The sequence below is a fragment of the Loxodonta africana genome, chromosome 19 (assembly GCF_030014295.1).
Source record: "Loxodonta africana isolate mLoxAfr1 chromosome 19, mLoxAfr1.hap2, whole genome shotgun sequence".
NCBI classification, from domain to species: Eukaryota; Metazoa; Chordata; class Mammalia; order Proboscidea; family Elephantidae; genus Loxodonta; species Loxodonta africana.
The window spans coordinates 9,056,074-9,068,261 of record NC_087360.1 but is presented as its reverse complement, the minus strand read 5'-3'; the positions used below and the strand labels follow the sequence as shown (position 1 = coordinate 9,068,261).

Here is a 12,188-nt window from a genome sequence, read left to right as displayed (position 1 = left end):
GTCATTAAGTTTCTGCTAATTGCCAGCATCTTCCTGGTTACTAGAAGTCCTTCCTCCCAGGCACCATCCACTGCAAAAATCAGCCTCTGTTCTTTGTTAGTGGATCCCTCCATATTGTAGAATTTTGCCTTCAATTTTAAATCATTTTGTAAGAAGGGGTTCTTTTCACCACACGGCTGTCTTCTGTCTTGTCCGGTGCTGTGATTAACCAGCTTGTTTTCCTTCTAACTGAAGAGAAATCTTGTCTTGTGGTTTCGGTATACTGCTTTGTCTTAGTCCCCTATTTTGGACACGTAATTTGGAGCTGGCCTGGCACAGTTAAACATACTAGATTCTATTTCTAGCACCTCTTTGTCAACAGGCTATATGACTTTGGGAAAACCACTTAACCTCTGACCCCCCGCTTCATATATTAAAAGGAAAGCACCCAGAGAAACAGATCCCAGGGGGCTAACTCTTGGCACGTTTCCAGGAGGACTCTGCCTTGGAATAACCAGTTAACAAAAGTACCCTGTTTTTTTGCACTTTAAAGCCTTGTTTTTGATATGTTTTTTCTCTTATTCCCATTTCACTTCCTGTTCAGCCTTATTTGACTGGGAGATCATAAGAAAATAAATTTAAGGACATATTAGAAGTTCTCTTATATTGGGTATTATAAATACTTTTTTCTCCTAAAAGACACATTGAAATAATCATTTGTTACCATTTTGACACGTACATACCCCTCTCACCCAATCTGTACATCTTAAAATCAAGCATATTTTGGCAAACACAGGCTGCTGAGTTTTATTGAACCTTAGTTAGAAATAATTGTAAATAATGATAACTTTATAAAATTAGATTATATATATTACATACAGTGAAACCTGTGAGAGCCAGAACTCGATGGGACTGCCTTGTTTTTCTGGGTCTTGAAAGTTTTCCACCTTTGCCAGGGTGCGGTCTTTCTACTTTCGTATCGCTCTCTGTTGGTGGAAAATATTTGAGTTTTCCTTCTCTGACAGGTTTGTACCTTATACAGGTCCAGCTTTCACAGGTTTTACTGTGTGTGCATATTACATATATACTTTTTTAATCTAGCAATTACTAAAAAGCCAACAAAGCCATTTTAATACAAAGGACAAGCTGATAGCTGTGACCGTGGAGTTTTTTTTTTTTTTTTTGAGAATTTCCAGCTGCTCATGGGCCTGGGTTGGCATCACAGGCTAATTGCTGACAAATACTGCCTCAGATACCCTTAAGTGAATGTGGAAACTGAATTCAACATATCTTAAGAATTTGAGGTGTCAGTCTTAATGAGCTATCCCTTTCTCTGTTTCCTGCACAAAAGACTTGATAGTAGTTTACAAAACAAGGGACTGAGTGATACAAATATTTCCATGTTAGTATCAGGGATTTGCCTGGTACCTGCCCGAATCAGTCAGTCCTTTGTGCACCAACACTGTCGTTCTCAGCCCCCTCTTTTCTTCTTCCTCCTCTTTGCCTGCTTGTTCCCCTCAAACACATAAGAGTGATGAGCTCTTCTTTCCCAGTATTAGGCGTTCGGGCCCTGAGCCGTATGCATCCATCAGTAATTTGAGGAAGCAACGGAGGGGTGTACATCCCAAGTCCAGGTGATTCTGTAAGGCTTGTCTTGGATTCGTTTGGTGCTCTGTTGGATAATAAAGCTTCGTCAGGAGGACCATTTTGGTTCTAACTCAGCTGTTTACTACCACAGGGGTAACAAAATGATAGCCTAGGTTGTCAGTGAGTACTAATGAGTCACCACAAGTCCTTCCTGCAGCAAAATTTTCAAGGCTGTGCTATTATCTGTCATTTTTCATTCTCTAGAATATAATCCCATCAGCATGGAGAAGATCTTTTGCATGGTGATTGTGTTAATGATAAATGATTGGAGTTTTTTTGCATTGGGTTAGGAAGGAAAGGTAATTGGCGATCTTAGCTCTAATTGTGGTAAAGTGGGTTATCTGACGGCACTGCAGTTAGTTATGGTGCCTGTTGTTTTCTTTGACATCGAACAAATAGAAGAATCATTAATAGAAGATGTCTTAGCATGAAGTTATGCATTTTCATGAAGGAAAAATTAACAGCAAAAAATTAAGTTACCCATAATCCCTCTAATAAAACTTTTAATATTTTAGTGGTTTATGCTCCCAGATTTGTTTTTGTGTATGTTTATACACAGAATAATGATAACAGGTATAGTGTAACCTGTGAGAGCCAGAACTCGATGGGACTGCCTTGTTTTCCTGGTCTCCCAAGTTTTCCGCCTCTGACAGGGTACAGCTTACCATTTTTCTCTCACTCTCTTTTAGTGGAATATATTTGAGTTTCCTTTCTCTGACAGGTTTCTACCTTACACAGGTTACAGCTTCTGCAAGTTATACTATATTGAGTTTTTACTGTGTGCTCACAACAGCCCCTTGCAGTAGGGACTTTGATGTCCCCTGTTTTGTTATGTCTCACAAGTTGGAAAATGATGGAGCTGGGATTTAACACAGCTGGTTCCCCAGCTTGGTTTTTTTTTTATTTTGTAACTATCATCTTAACACTTTGGACTTTACCAACTATTGCCTTTTTTTTTTTTTTTAATAAATTTCATTCTTTTTGGTGTACATTCTTTAAGTTTTGTTTACACTTTTTTTTTTTTTAAGGACACTTCAGTACTAGTTTCTAATCTACTTGTTTCCTTTTAATTTTCTTTTCAAATATATTTCTTGAACATAATTTTGATGGCTATTAAATAGCTAACACTATATGTTTTAAGTATTTGACATGGTTTCACTCATTTAATCCTTACAAACAATTCTATGAAGTAGTTACTATTACTCCTATTTTTATAGATGAGGAGGCTGAGGTACAGAGAGGTTAAGTCATTTGTCCCAGGTCACTCCACTGGTAAGTGGCAGAGCCAGGATCCAGACACAGGCAGGCTGACTCCAGGGAGACCGTACATCCTTCCATTCTATGGATGGAATGTGATTTATTTAACTAGTTCCCTCATTTTAGATGTTTAGGTGCTTTCCAGTTTTTCCTGATCTTAAAAAAGTATTTTAAGTCTTGTTTGCATCTCCAATGACTTTCTCAGAATAAATTCTCACTAGTGGAATTGATAGATCAACGGTTACGCACATTTTTCAGGGCTATATCACCTTTCAGAAAGGTCGTTTAATTGTACTCTCTCCTCCAGGTAATGAGAGTGAGTGTGGTTTCCTACACTCTTGCCATCCCCGGCATTGTCTTCTTTTGACCTCTTGTTAAACTAATAGGCAAAAATAGTTACTAGTGAGGTGATCATTTATTTCTTGACGAACTGCCTGTTTTCCTCTTTTGCCATTTTTTTGTTGGTACAGTACAGGTTTAAGTTTTATTAATGGATCTGTACTAGCATTACCAGACTTTCTATCTGGGGAAGGCTGTGTGCGCCGTATGCAGCAGAGGTGCACAGATGCATCTTGGGTACTGCTCAGAACGTGGCGCTCTCCCCTCGGAACGTTAGTGGTCCCCGTAAGGTGAGCAGGTTGGTTTCCCAAGCTACCTGGGACAGTTGGTCTTGTTCCTTCCTTGTGAGTCATTTAGGAGTCTCCAATAAAAGTTCTTCATGACCTCAACAGGTGGAAATCCAGCTTAAAATTTTACTTATGTGCCCCGTCTTAAATGTTAATGAATTTCATGGAGAAGGCTTCCTGCCAATGACTAATGAGAAATGTCAGGAAAATGTAACGTTCTTGTACTGGCATTTAAATATTAAAATTTAATATTTCAACAACATGCAGAGCTTTTGAGCATTTGGCATAGATAATCACACTGTTGGAAAAAAAAAAATAGTGTGGTTAAAGACCAGCCATTTTTATTGTTTTCTATCTCTGCAAATGGAAGAATTCAGATCACCATTGGCCTACTTACTGTGTATAATGTAAAAAATCCTTTTTTCTTACCCCACCATGCTGACCCTGATCAGGTTACTTTTGACATTCATAGGATTCTGGAGCATATCTTAGAAAGGTCCTGTTGAGGCAAAGGAGGTTCAAATAAAGGCATGTTGTTCCCAGGGACTATGTGATAAAAGTAGGTATATAGAGGCAGCCTAGGAAGAGAAAAATTGATGGAAATCATTTGGGTCCCTAGGTAGCAGCACTGCCTGCATCGTGGTGCTGGACAGAACTAGCCACCGCCTACACACAGCAAACCTGGGCGATTCGGGCTTCCTGGTTGTCCGGGGTGGCCAAGTCGTGCATCGGTCAGATGAGCAGCAACATTACTTCAACACTCCGTTCCAGCTCTCCATTGCACCACCTGAAGCTGAGGGCGTCGTCTTGAGTGACAGGTAATCTCCCCTCAACACGATTGTGAGTAGCATGTTGCTCATCCCCAGGCCCGCTCTGCTCCCCCATAAGTATGGTGGGGGTAAGCATTTTCCATTTTCATGTAGAATCCCTGGTGGCATAGTGGTTAAGTGCTACAGCTGCTAACCAAAAGGTCAGCAGTTCGAATCTACCAGGTACTCCTTGGAAACTCTATGCGGGAGTTCTACTCTGTCTTACAGGTTGGAATCGACTTGACAGCAACAGGTTGGTTGGTTGGTGGGTTGGTTGGGTTGGTGGGTCGGTGGGTTGGTTGGTGAGACAAAAAGACCCACTGAGAACGTTTTGCTTAAACTTTATATTAGAACCAAATCAAATTCTGATTAACACCCGATAATTGGATAAGACTGTGAAAATGCTACTTCAAGCTTAGAGGATAGCCAGATACAGTTTTTCATACCAACACCATGTAGTAGTACATAGAATTGTATGTGGTTAGGTGTGCTGGAGAAATGAGTTGTTCATGCGTTCCAGTGCCTGTACGAGATTTTGCAGACTTTGTCAGGAAAGAGCACAAACACAGACAACCTGATTTGTTTGTCCCAATAGCTTCCGGATTCTCAGGGCGTCCTGTTACAGGCATCAGCTAGAGCTTGCAGTCCATGCCAAACATGTCAAGGCAGAGTTAAGGGGCAGGAAAGGGAATCAAATGTGATCTCAGATTTCTTCTTCTGCGTGCACTGGCTGGGCTTCCCCCAAGGTCACTTCTTGGGGCTAGGGCTGCGTGCCGTGTTTGTGCCATCTCAGGATGCCGTGCTCAGCTCCCCTGCGCCCAGTCCAAAGCCCGGCACCAAGGTTTCCTGACTGGGACACTGGCTCCTGGCTCCAAAAACAGTCGCTGCTTCCCCGTGGTTGTTTGTTCTCAGTCTCTGTCACTCAGGTCAACTCTTTAGATCTGTGTTTGATGTTCAGGGTTCGTAGATTGTCATGTATGTGATCGATTCACTTGTTTTTCCGAGTCTTTGTTGCAAGAGGGATCTGAGGTAGCTTCTACCTAGTCAGCTATCTTGGCCCCCAGAGTTCTTCTGTGATGATGCTGTTGCGCTGTTCTCTTTGACTCCTGATGGCTTCTCACAGTTCATTTTTAAGACAAGAACCTTCTAAGACAATTGGTACTTTTTTCAGTTAATTTTTAGTATTTATTTACTTACATTTTTTGTTGTTGAGAATGTACATAGCAGAAAATAATTTTTGCAGTGTTTTCTAATACGAGTGTACAGAGTAAGGTTAAGACAGCCTCAAATTTTACTGCCACTTAACCACTTTGCAGTGACAGGTAATCTGCCCTTAGCACCATTGTGAGTAGCATGTGGCTTATCCACAGGTCCCCTCTGCTCCCCCGTAGGTACAGTGGGGTAGGCAGGACCTGGCACAGACATTGTTGGCAATTCATAAATGTTTGTTAAATGAGTACCATATTTTTATGCAAATGTTTGCACCTTCTACCAACCACTCCTTCCCCCGTGAGATATTTTCATGAGGGCAGCTATGCCAAAAAAAAAAATTTTTTTTTTACATGTCACTGTAAAAAAATTAGCATAAACTACTTTAGGTGAAGGGAAAGACGGCACACAATACAGGGGAGGTCAGGACAATTGGATTAAACCAAAAGTAAAGAAGTTTCCTGAATAAACTGAATGCTTCGAAGGCCAGCATAGCAGGGGCAGGGGTCTGGGGACCATGGTTTTAGGGGACATCTAAATCAATTGGCATAATAAAATCTATTAAGAAAACTTCTGCATCCCACTTTGAAGAGGGGCATCTGGGGTCTTAAACGCTAGCAAGCAGCCATCTAAGATGCATCAATTGGTCTCAACCCACCTGGATCAAAGGAGAATGAAGAACACCAAGGACACAAGGTGATTATGAGCCTAAGAGACAGAAAGGGCCACATGAACCAGAGACTACATCATCCTGAGACCAGAAAAACTAGATGGTGCCCGGCTACAACCGATGACTGCACTGACAGGGAACACAACAGAGAACCCCTGAGGGAGGAGGAGAGCAGTGGGATGCAGACCCCAAATTCTCATAAAAAGACCAGACTTAATGATCTGACTGAGACTGGAAGGACCCTGGTGGTCATGGCCCCCAAACCTTCTGTTGGACCAGGACGGGAACCATTCCTGAAGCCAACTCTTCAGACAAGGATTGGACTGGACAATGGGTTGGAGAGGGATGCTGATGAGGAGTGAGCTTCTTGGATCAGGTAGACACTTGAGACTATGTTGGCATCTCCTCCCTGGAGGGGACATGAGACGGTGGAGGGGATTAGAAGCTGGTGAAATGGACACGAAAAGTGAGAGCGGAGGGAGAGAGCAGGCTGTCCCATTAGGGAGAGAGTAATTGGGAGTGTGTAACAAGGTGTATATGGGTTTTTGTGAGAGAGACTGACTTGATTTGTAAACTTTCACTTAAAGCACAATAAATATTATTTTAAAAATTAGCATAACGTGCTTATGAAAATACCTTGCAGGGAGGAGGAAGTGGTTGACAAACGTAGAAGGCATACATCATTTCTAAAAAAATATGGTAATGAACATTTTATAACAATAGATATACTCTAGCAAGTGCATGATGTCACTACTTAATGGCTCTTATTAAACCAAATCTTAAGTCCAAACTAAAATAAAACAGTTACTATTGCCATCTTTTAAACTGGAATGATCATGTAATTAAGAATTGCCCATCTAAAGCTTGTCGGTGACTCTTGGAGAGAGCCAAGCACTTTTACTTTCAGATTTAGACAGATTACCATATTTGGAAGAGTATTTGACTATAGATGATTTGTTCAGTTGACTGTAATACATGTTCATTTTAACTGTAATGGAGTGGGGAGAACTCAGAACCCCAAGGCCTCAGTAGATATTAAGCTCAGCTAACAGTTTTGGGGTTTAATCTTCAGGTGCTTTAATCTTTATTCATTTGGCGTTCTTGCTTGGGCTTCTGAGTGCCAGAACGGTGCTGCTGCTGTATCTCACACGTTGCTTTTGGAGACAGTCTGCTTAGGGACGCCTTCTGCCCAGCCTGTCCCCAGGTGAAGATGGCGTTCCTCGGAGCCCAGAGGTGGCTGGCTAGCATGTGATTTCGGCTCGTGTTTCGGTGCAGTCAAAACTTCCCAGCAGCACAGTATGTTCAATCAAGATGGGCAGAGCTGCAGCTGGCAGAACACCAAGCTCCCGGGCGGGAGGGTTAGAAAAAGAGGACAAACTGTCCAATGGTAGCAAGTCTCTCACAGGCAGAATAGCAAAGGACACTCCCGGGGAAAAGAAACCTCAGCATAAAACCGAACTCCAGTGCCAACCTGCTTATTAATCTAAACTTCTAGAATCTGATCAGTTTCCAGAGACTGAGCAAATGTGAAATGTCTTGCATTGTTCTCTTTATTCCTTGGAAGGAATCGACCTGTTTTCTACCAGTTTTACAACCTTTTTTTTTTTTTTAACCCCCCCTCCCCACTCACCATGGTTATTATGGGTCCCTTCTATCTATAAGGAAACCTTGGTGGCGTAGTGGTCAAGTACTATGGCTGCTAACCAAGAGGTCAGCGGTTCGAATCCGCCAGGCGCTTCTTGGAAACTCTATCGGGCAGTTCTACTCTGTCCTATAGGATCGCTATGAGTCAGAATCAACTTGACAGCAGTGGGTTTGGGTTTGGGTTTTGGTCTATCTGTATCATTTTAACCTTAAATAATAGATGTTCCCTTGGTAGCTGTTTTGACAACATATTTATTGTATAAATGTGTAACTGAAAGTTTATTCCTTGCCAAAGTGCATCACAGAGCTTTTAGAACTTCTTTCCTCCATGAAGAGAAGACGAACCAGACATTTTCTCATCGTATTTCATGTAAATCACCAGCACGTGTAGGTTTTTTGTGTTTTTGTTTTAATGTTTTTTCTTTACAAATGTTACATCATGCTGCTTACACGTTTTTCTGGGTTTTTCTGTCAAGCTTAGGGTCCTTTGGTTCTACACCCGTTATGTCCCCCGCTCTCCCGGATCAGTGTCTGAATTGTTTTCCTGGCTGTTGTTCCCTCAGTTGGGGTTGGGGGAGAGGTTTCCAGGTTAAGATGGATTTTCAGATATCGCCATTCTATCACCTTGGAGGCCAGGAAGCAGTAGCGCTGGTCTCCTGAAGTGGTGGAGAACCAGCCTCAGAGGGACCATCAGCTCTTTGAATGTGTGGTCTTTTCTCCCCACCTGGGTTCTTAGGTCTATTTCATCAGGCATCATCAGAGGAAAAACCTACCATCTGTCTCTCTGAAAATTTTGCACTGGAAGATACACGGTGATAAATCTACCACCTACGCCTGCCCCCAGCCGCCCATTTCTCTCCTCAGAGGCAGCCATGTTAGCAGTGTCTCTGAATCCTTCCAGATCTAGTCCTTGCATCTGCATCTGTGTATCTCTCCTCCTTTTTACAAAAATGGCTGCATCCTGTACACACTGCACCTTGCTTTCCTCACTTAGCAATATATTGAAGGTTTTTTTTTTTCTTGATTTGGAGTGTCACTTTGTTTCTTCATTATTTATACATTCAACAGATATTTCTTAAAGGCCTACTATGTGCCAGACACACTAATAAATAAATACCTTGTGAATGACAAGCAGTGTGTGAGCACTGGGAGACACATGGGCCTTACTATGGCAAAACCATTGTAGGGTTTTAAATTAAAGTGGCTTTTACAGGATCTCTGTGCACCTTTCTTTTCCTGGGTATTCAGCATCCCCTTCTTACCCTAACGGAGCCTCCCGAGAGCCAGATTCTAGCTGGCCGTGAAACTGATGAGTGAGCCTGAGTAAGAGAGGATGGAATTTGGCTCTGAAGAATTAGGAAACAAAGACTTCTTTCCACTCGGATTTTAGAGGCATGTTACTGTCTGACTCAGAACCTGTCCTCCTTTCTGAACCATGTGTGACTAGTCATCAGACTCAGTGTGTCTTGGTAGGATGTGTTATGCTTTTGAAATAGTTGTCAGATTTCAGTGAAATTTTCCATGTTTAGGAATCTTAACCTAGAAATTTAACCTAGAAGTTACGGGTTTTTATTATCCACTCCATTTCTTATTGTGAGCACCACTAGCATAAATTCCTTTTTCCTGAAGAAGCTTTACGGCATTGCATAGAGTGCCTGTAGGAAACTTTGAAGTGTATCTGTAAGAGGTTTTCTTAACTCTGGTCCTCCTCTGTCCTTTTCACAGCCCGGATGCTGCTGACAGCACATCTTTTGATGTCCAATTAGGAGACATTATCCTGACGGCGACAGATGGACTGTTCGACAACATGCCTGATTACATGATCCTTCAGGAACTTAAAAAGTTAAAGGTAATTAACTCAAAGGTTTGCCCTTGGAAACAGAGTGGCCCTCCTCGAGTGGCTGAGTTTTATTGATTGAGTTGCATTGTCCATTTTGGTAGTGTTAGAAAGGAATGTTTTTTGAACTTTAGGAAAATAATAGTAGTTCTGATCTTTCAAGCAATTATAAATGGAACTATTCACAGTTGGAGAACTTGGAGGTAGAAAAGAGGCTTCTCATACAAGCATGTAGTAGGGCAGTAAAGCTGAGAAAAGTCCAGATGAGGACATTTTTGGTTTTATTATTTTCATGGTGTTGGCTCCTGGTTTCTTTTTCCCTTTTATTCCTATAACAAACCCAGCAGGTGTTGATGCTGGGAAAGACAGGAAATAGTCATACCAGAGCCATCCAAGGGCAGCAGGCAGCCCAGAACCTGGATGTGATCTGAGCTGTCACCAGTCAACGAAGCCTTCCAGACTTGTCCCACACAGAGAGTGGAAGGAAGTGAAAACCAGTCTTTCCATAGTCCTCTGGCTTTGTAAAAATATAAACTCTGGAAAAATTAATCTTTTCTCGTAAGTGTCTTTTCCACTGACCAGTATGATTTTAGGCAAGTTTTTTAAACTTTCTAAGCAATGTTTTTCTTCCCTGTAAAATGAGAGGTAATAAAGATCCTATTATACAGCGTTTTAGTGAGGATTATCTAAGGCCAGGCATATGAAATCTCAGCACCGTGCCTGGTGTACAGTGTTCAGTAACCATTAGATGCTTACATGTAGCAGGCACTGTGCTATGTGTGCTGACAGTGGTTAGCAGAAAAGACATCATCCCTTCCTTCATGGAGGTTAGTCTCTAGTGAAGAAAAACAACACAGAGAATATATGATACAGTGCTGGTGGTCAGTAATAGGAAGAAAAATCAAGGAGGGTAAAGGAACAGACAATAGAGGGGGCCACTATTTGAGATGGATTAGTCAGAGAACGCCTCTTTCAAGAGATGGCATCGAAACAGAGACCTATATTATTTACACTGAAACGGTTTAGAACCACAGAATGTTAAAGCCAAAATGGGCCTCGTTTTCCCGTCCCCATTTTACAGATGAGGAATTGAAAGCAGCAATGATAAAGGTATGGCTCAAGATTATACAGCTAGACAGGAATCTTTCATCATGATAGAAAATCCTAAAGGTTTTTTCAGTAGGGCAGCTGTTGGCTCTTACTAGGAGAACAAAGCATAGTTGGCAGGGGAATACATTCTCGAGCAGGGAAACTTTTGAGGTCATTTTTGAAATGTTATCAAATCCATATTTTCAGTCCATCCCATTTTAGCAAAACTGCCTTAAGAATCTCAAGTGGGAAAAAAAGCAAAAATGAAAATTCAAACCTCAGGGTACAAAGCCACCCTAGCAGAGAACTTTCTGATTGACATCTTGCGCAGGCAGCACTGGTGGGCTCCTTTATTTTAGTCAAGGTATAACCTTTTATTGTTTTCTTAAGCTAGAATAAAACTTAAATGGTGGAAAATGTGGTTAGATAAATGTTACTGACTTAAAAAGTGGTATTTGTGAGAAGCATATTTGCATGCAGGAATCATGAGGTAATTCCAGTAAAAAACAATTCTCTCATTCTTTCATCTTAGAATTCCAATTATGAGAGCATACAGCAGACTGCAAGAAGCATTGCTGAACAAGCTCATGAGCTGGCCTATGACCCAAATTACATGTCACCATTTGCACAGTTTGCTTGTGACAACGGATTGAATGTGAGAGGTAAGCATTCTTCGCGAAGATCATAGGGACTAATCTGGGACATGGTGGAATGGGAGCATCTGAGCAGGGAGGTGTGAGGTATGCTAGAGTGTTGGGGTGACATTGTATCAGTGTCCTATCCCAGCCTCCTGGCTTATAGCCTTTGTCTTTGACCAAGGTCAGCAGGCCTTAACCCTGGAGGCCAAGAGCAAGTGCATGTCATCACTCTTTCCCACAGAGGGTATCCTTCAGAACTGGACTCTGTTGGCTGCACAGGCAGGCGGAACCTGAAGCCCTTTATTGCCACCACTGCACTGCTTGGACTTGGGCCCAAAAGGCCTCCGAGCTCTGCCTGGCGGGCTTAGACATTCCTTACAGTTTAACATTCTGCCCTTCACGTGTCTGACATTTCATTTCTCCCTTCCTCTGGTTTTATAGGTCTCGTTGACAGTATTTGCCTGCCAAATTGCCACAGCAGGTTTGAAAAGGGAAGCAGAGTTAAACTGTCCTTGACTAGAGAGTCCTCCAGTCTACTGAGAGATATGTAACTGGGAGCAGGCCAATAGATAGCTCAGTCTAAGAGCTGGGGTAGCATGTTGATGGCAGCGTATCAGACTTAGTAGAGTCGGCCAGTTTCTTATTGTATGACATGTAAAGCATTTCTCAGCCCCATGGAATTGTTAAAATAGAAGCACATGCCATAGCTGTTTTGCAGATTACAATACAAGCCTAGTCCTAGTTTCAGAACATTGGTTATGTTTGTCCGAATTAGGATTGTAG

The 12,188-nt window shown here is 42.0% G+C and overlaps 1 protein-coding gene across 2 annotated transcripts in view; it reads left to right on the top strand.

The window, feature by feature from the left end:
• PPTC7 (protein phosphatase targeting COQ7) overlaps positions 1–12,188 on the top strand; it is a 42,985-nt gene that overhangs the window by 24,534 nt on the left and 6,263 nt on the right. For both annotated transcript variants that reach the window (XM_003420306.4, XM_023539292.2), the window contains exons 3-5: positions 4,129–4,327; positions 9,567–9,690; positions 11,300–11,429. In XM_003420306.4, the coding sequence (XP_003420354.1) occupies positions 4,129–4,327; positions 9,567–9,690; positions 11,300–11,429 (453 nt within the window). The remainder of the gene's footprint in view (positions 1–4,128; positions 4,328–9,566; positions 9,691–11,299; positions 11,430–12,188) is intronic.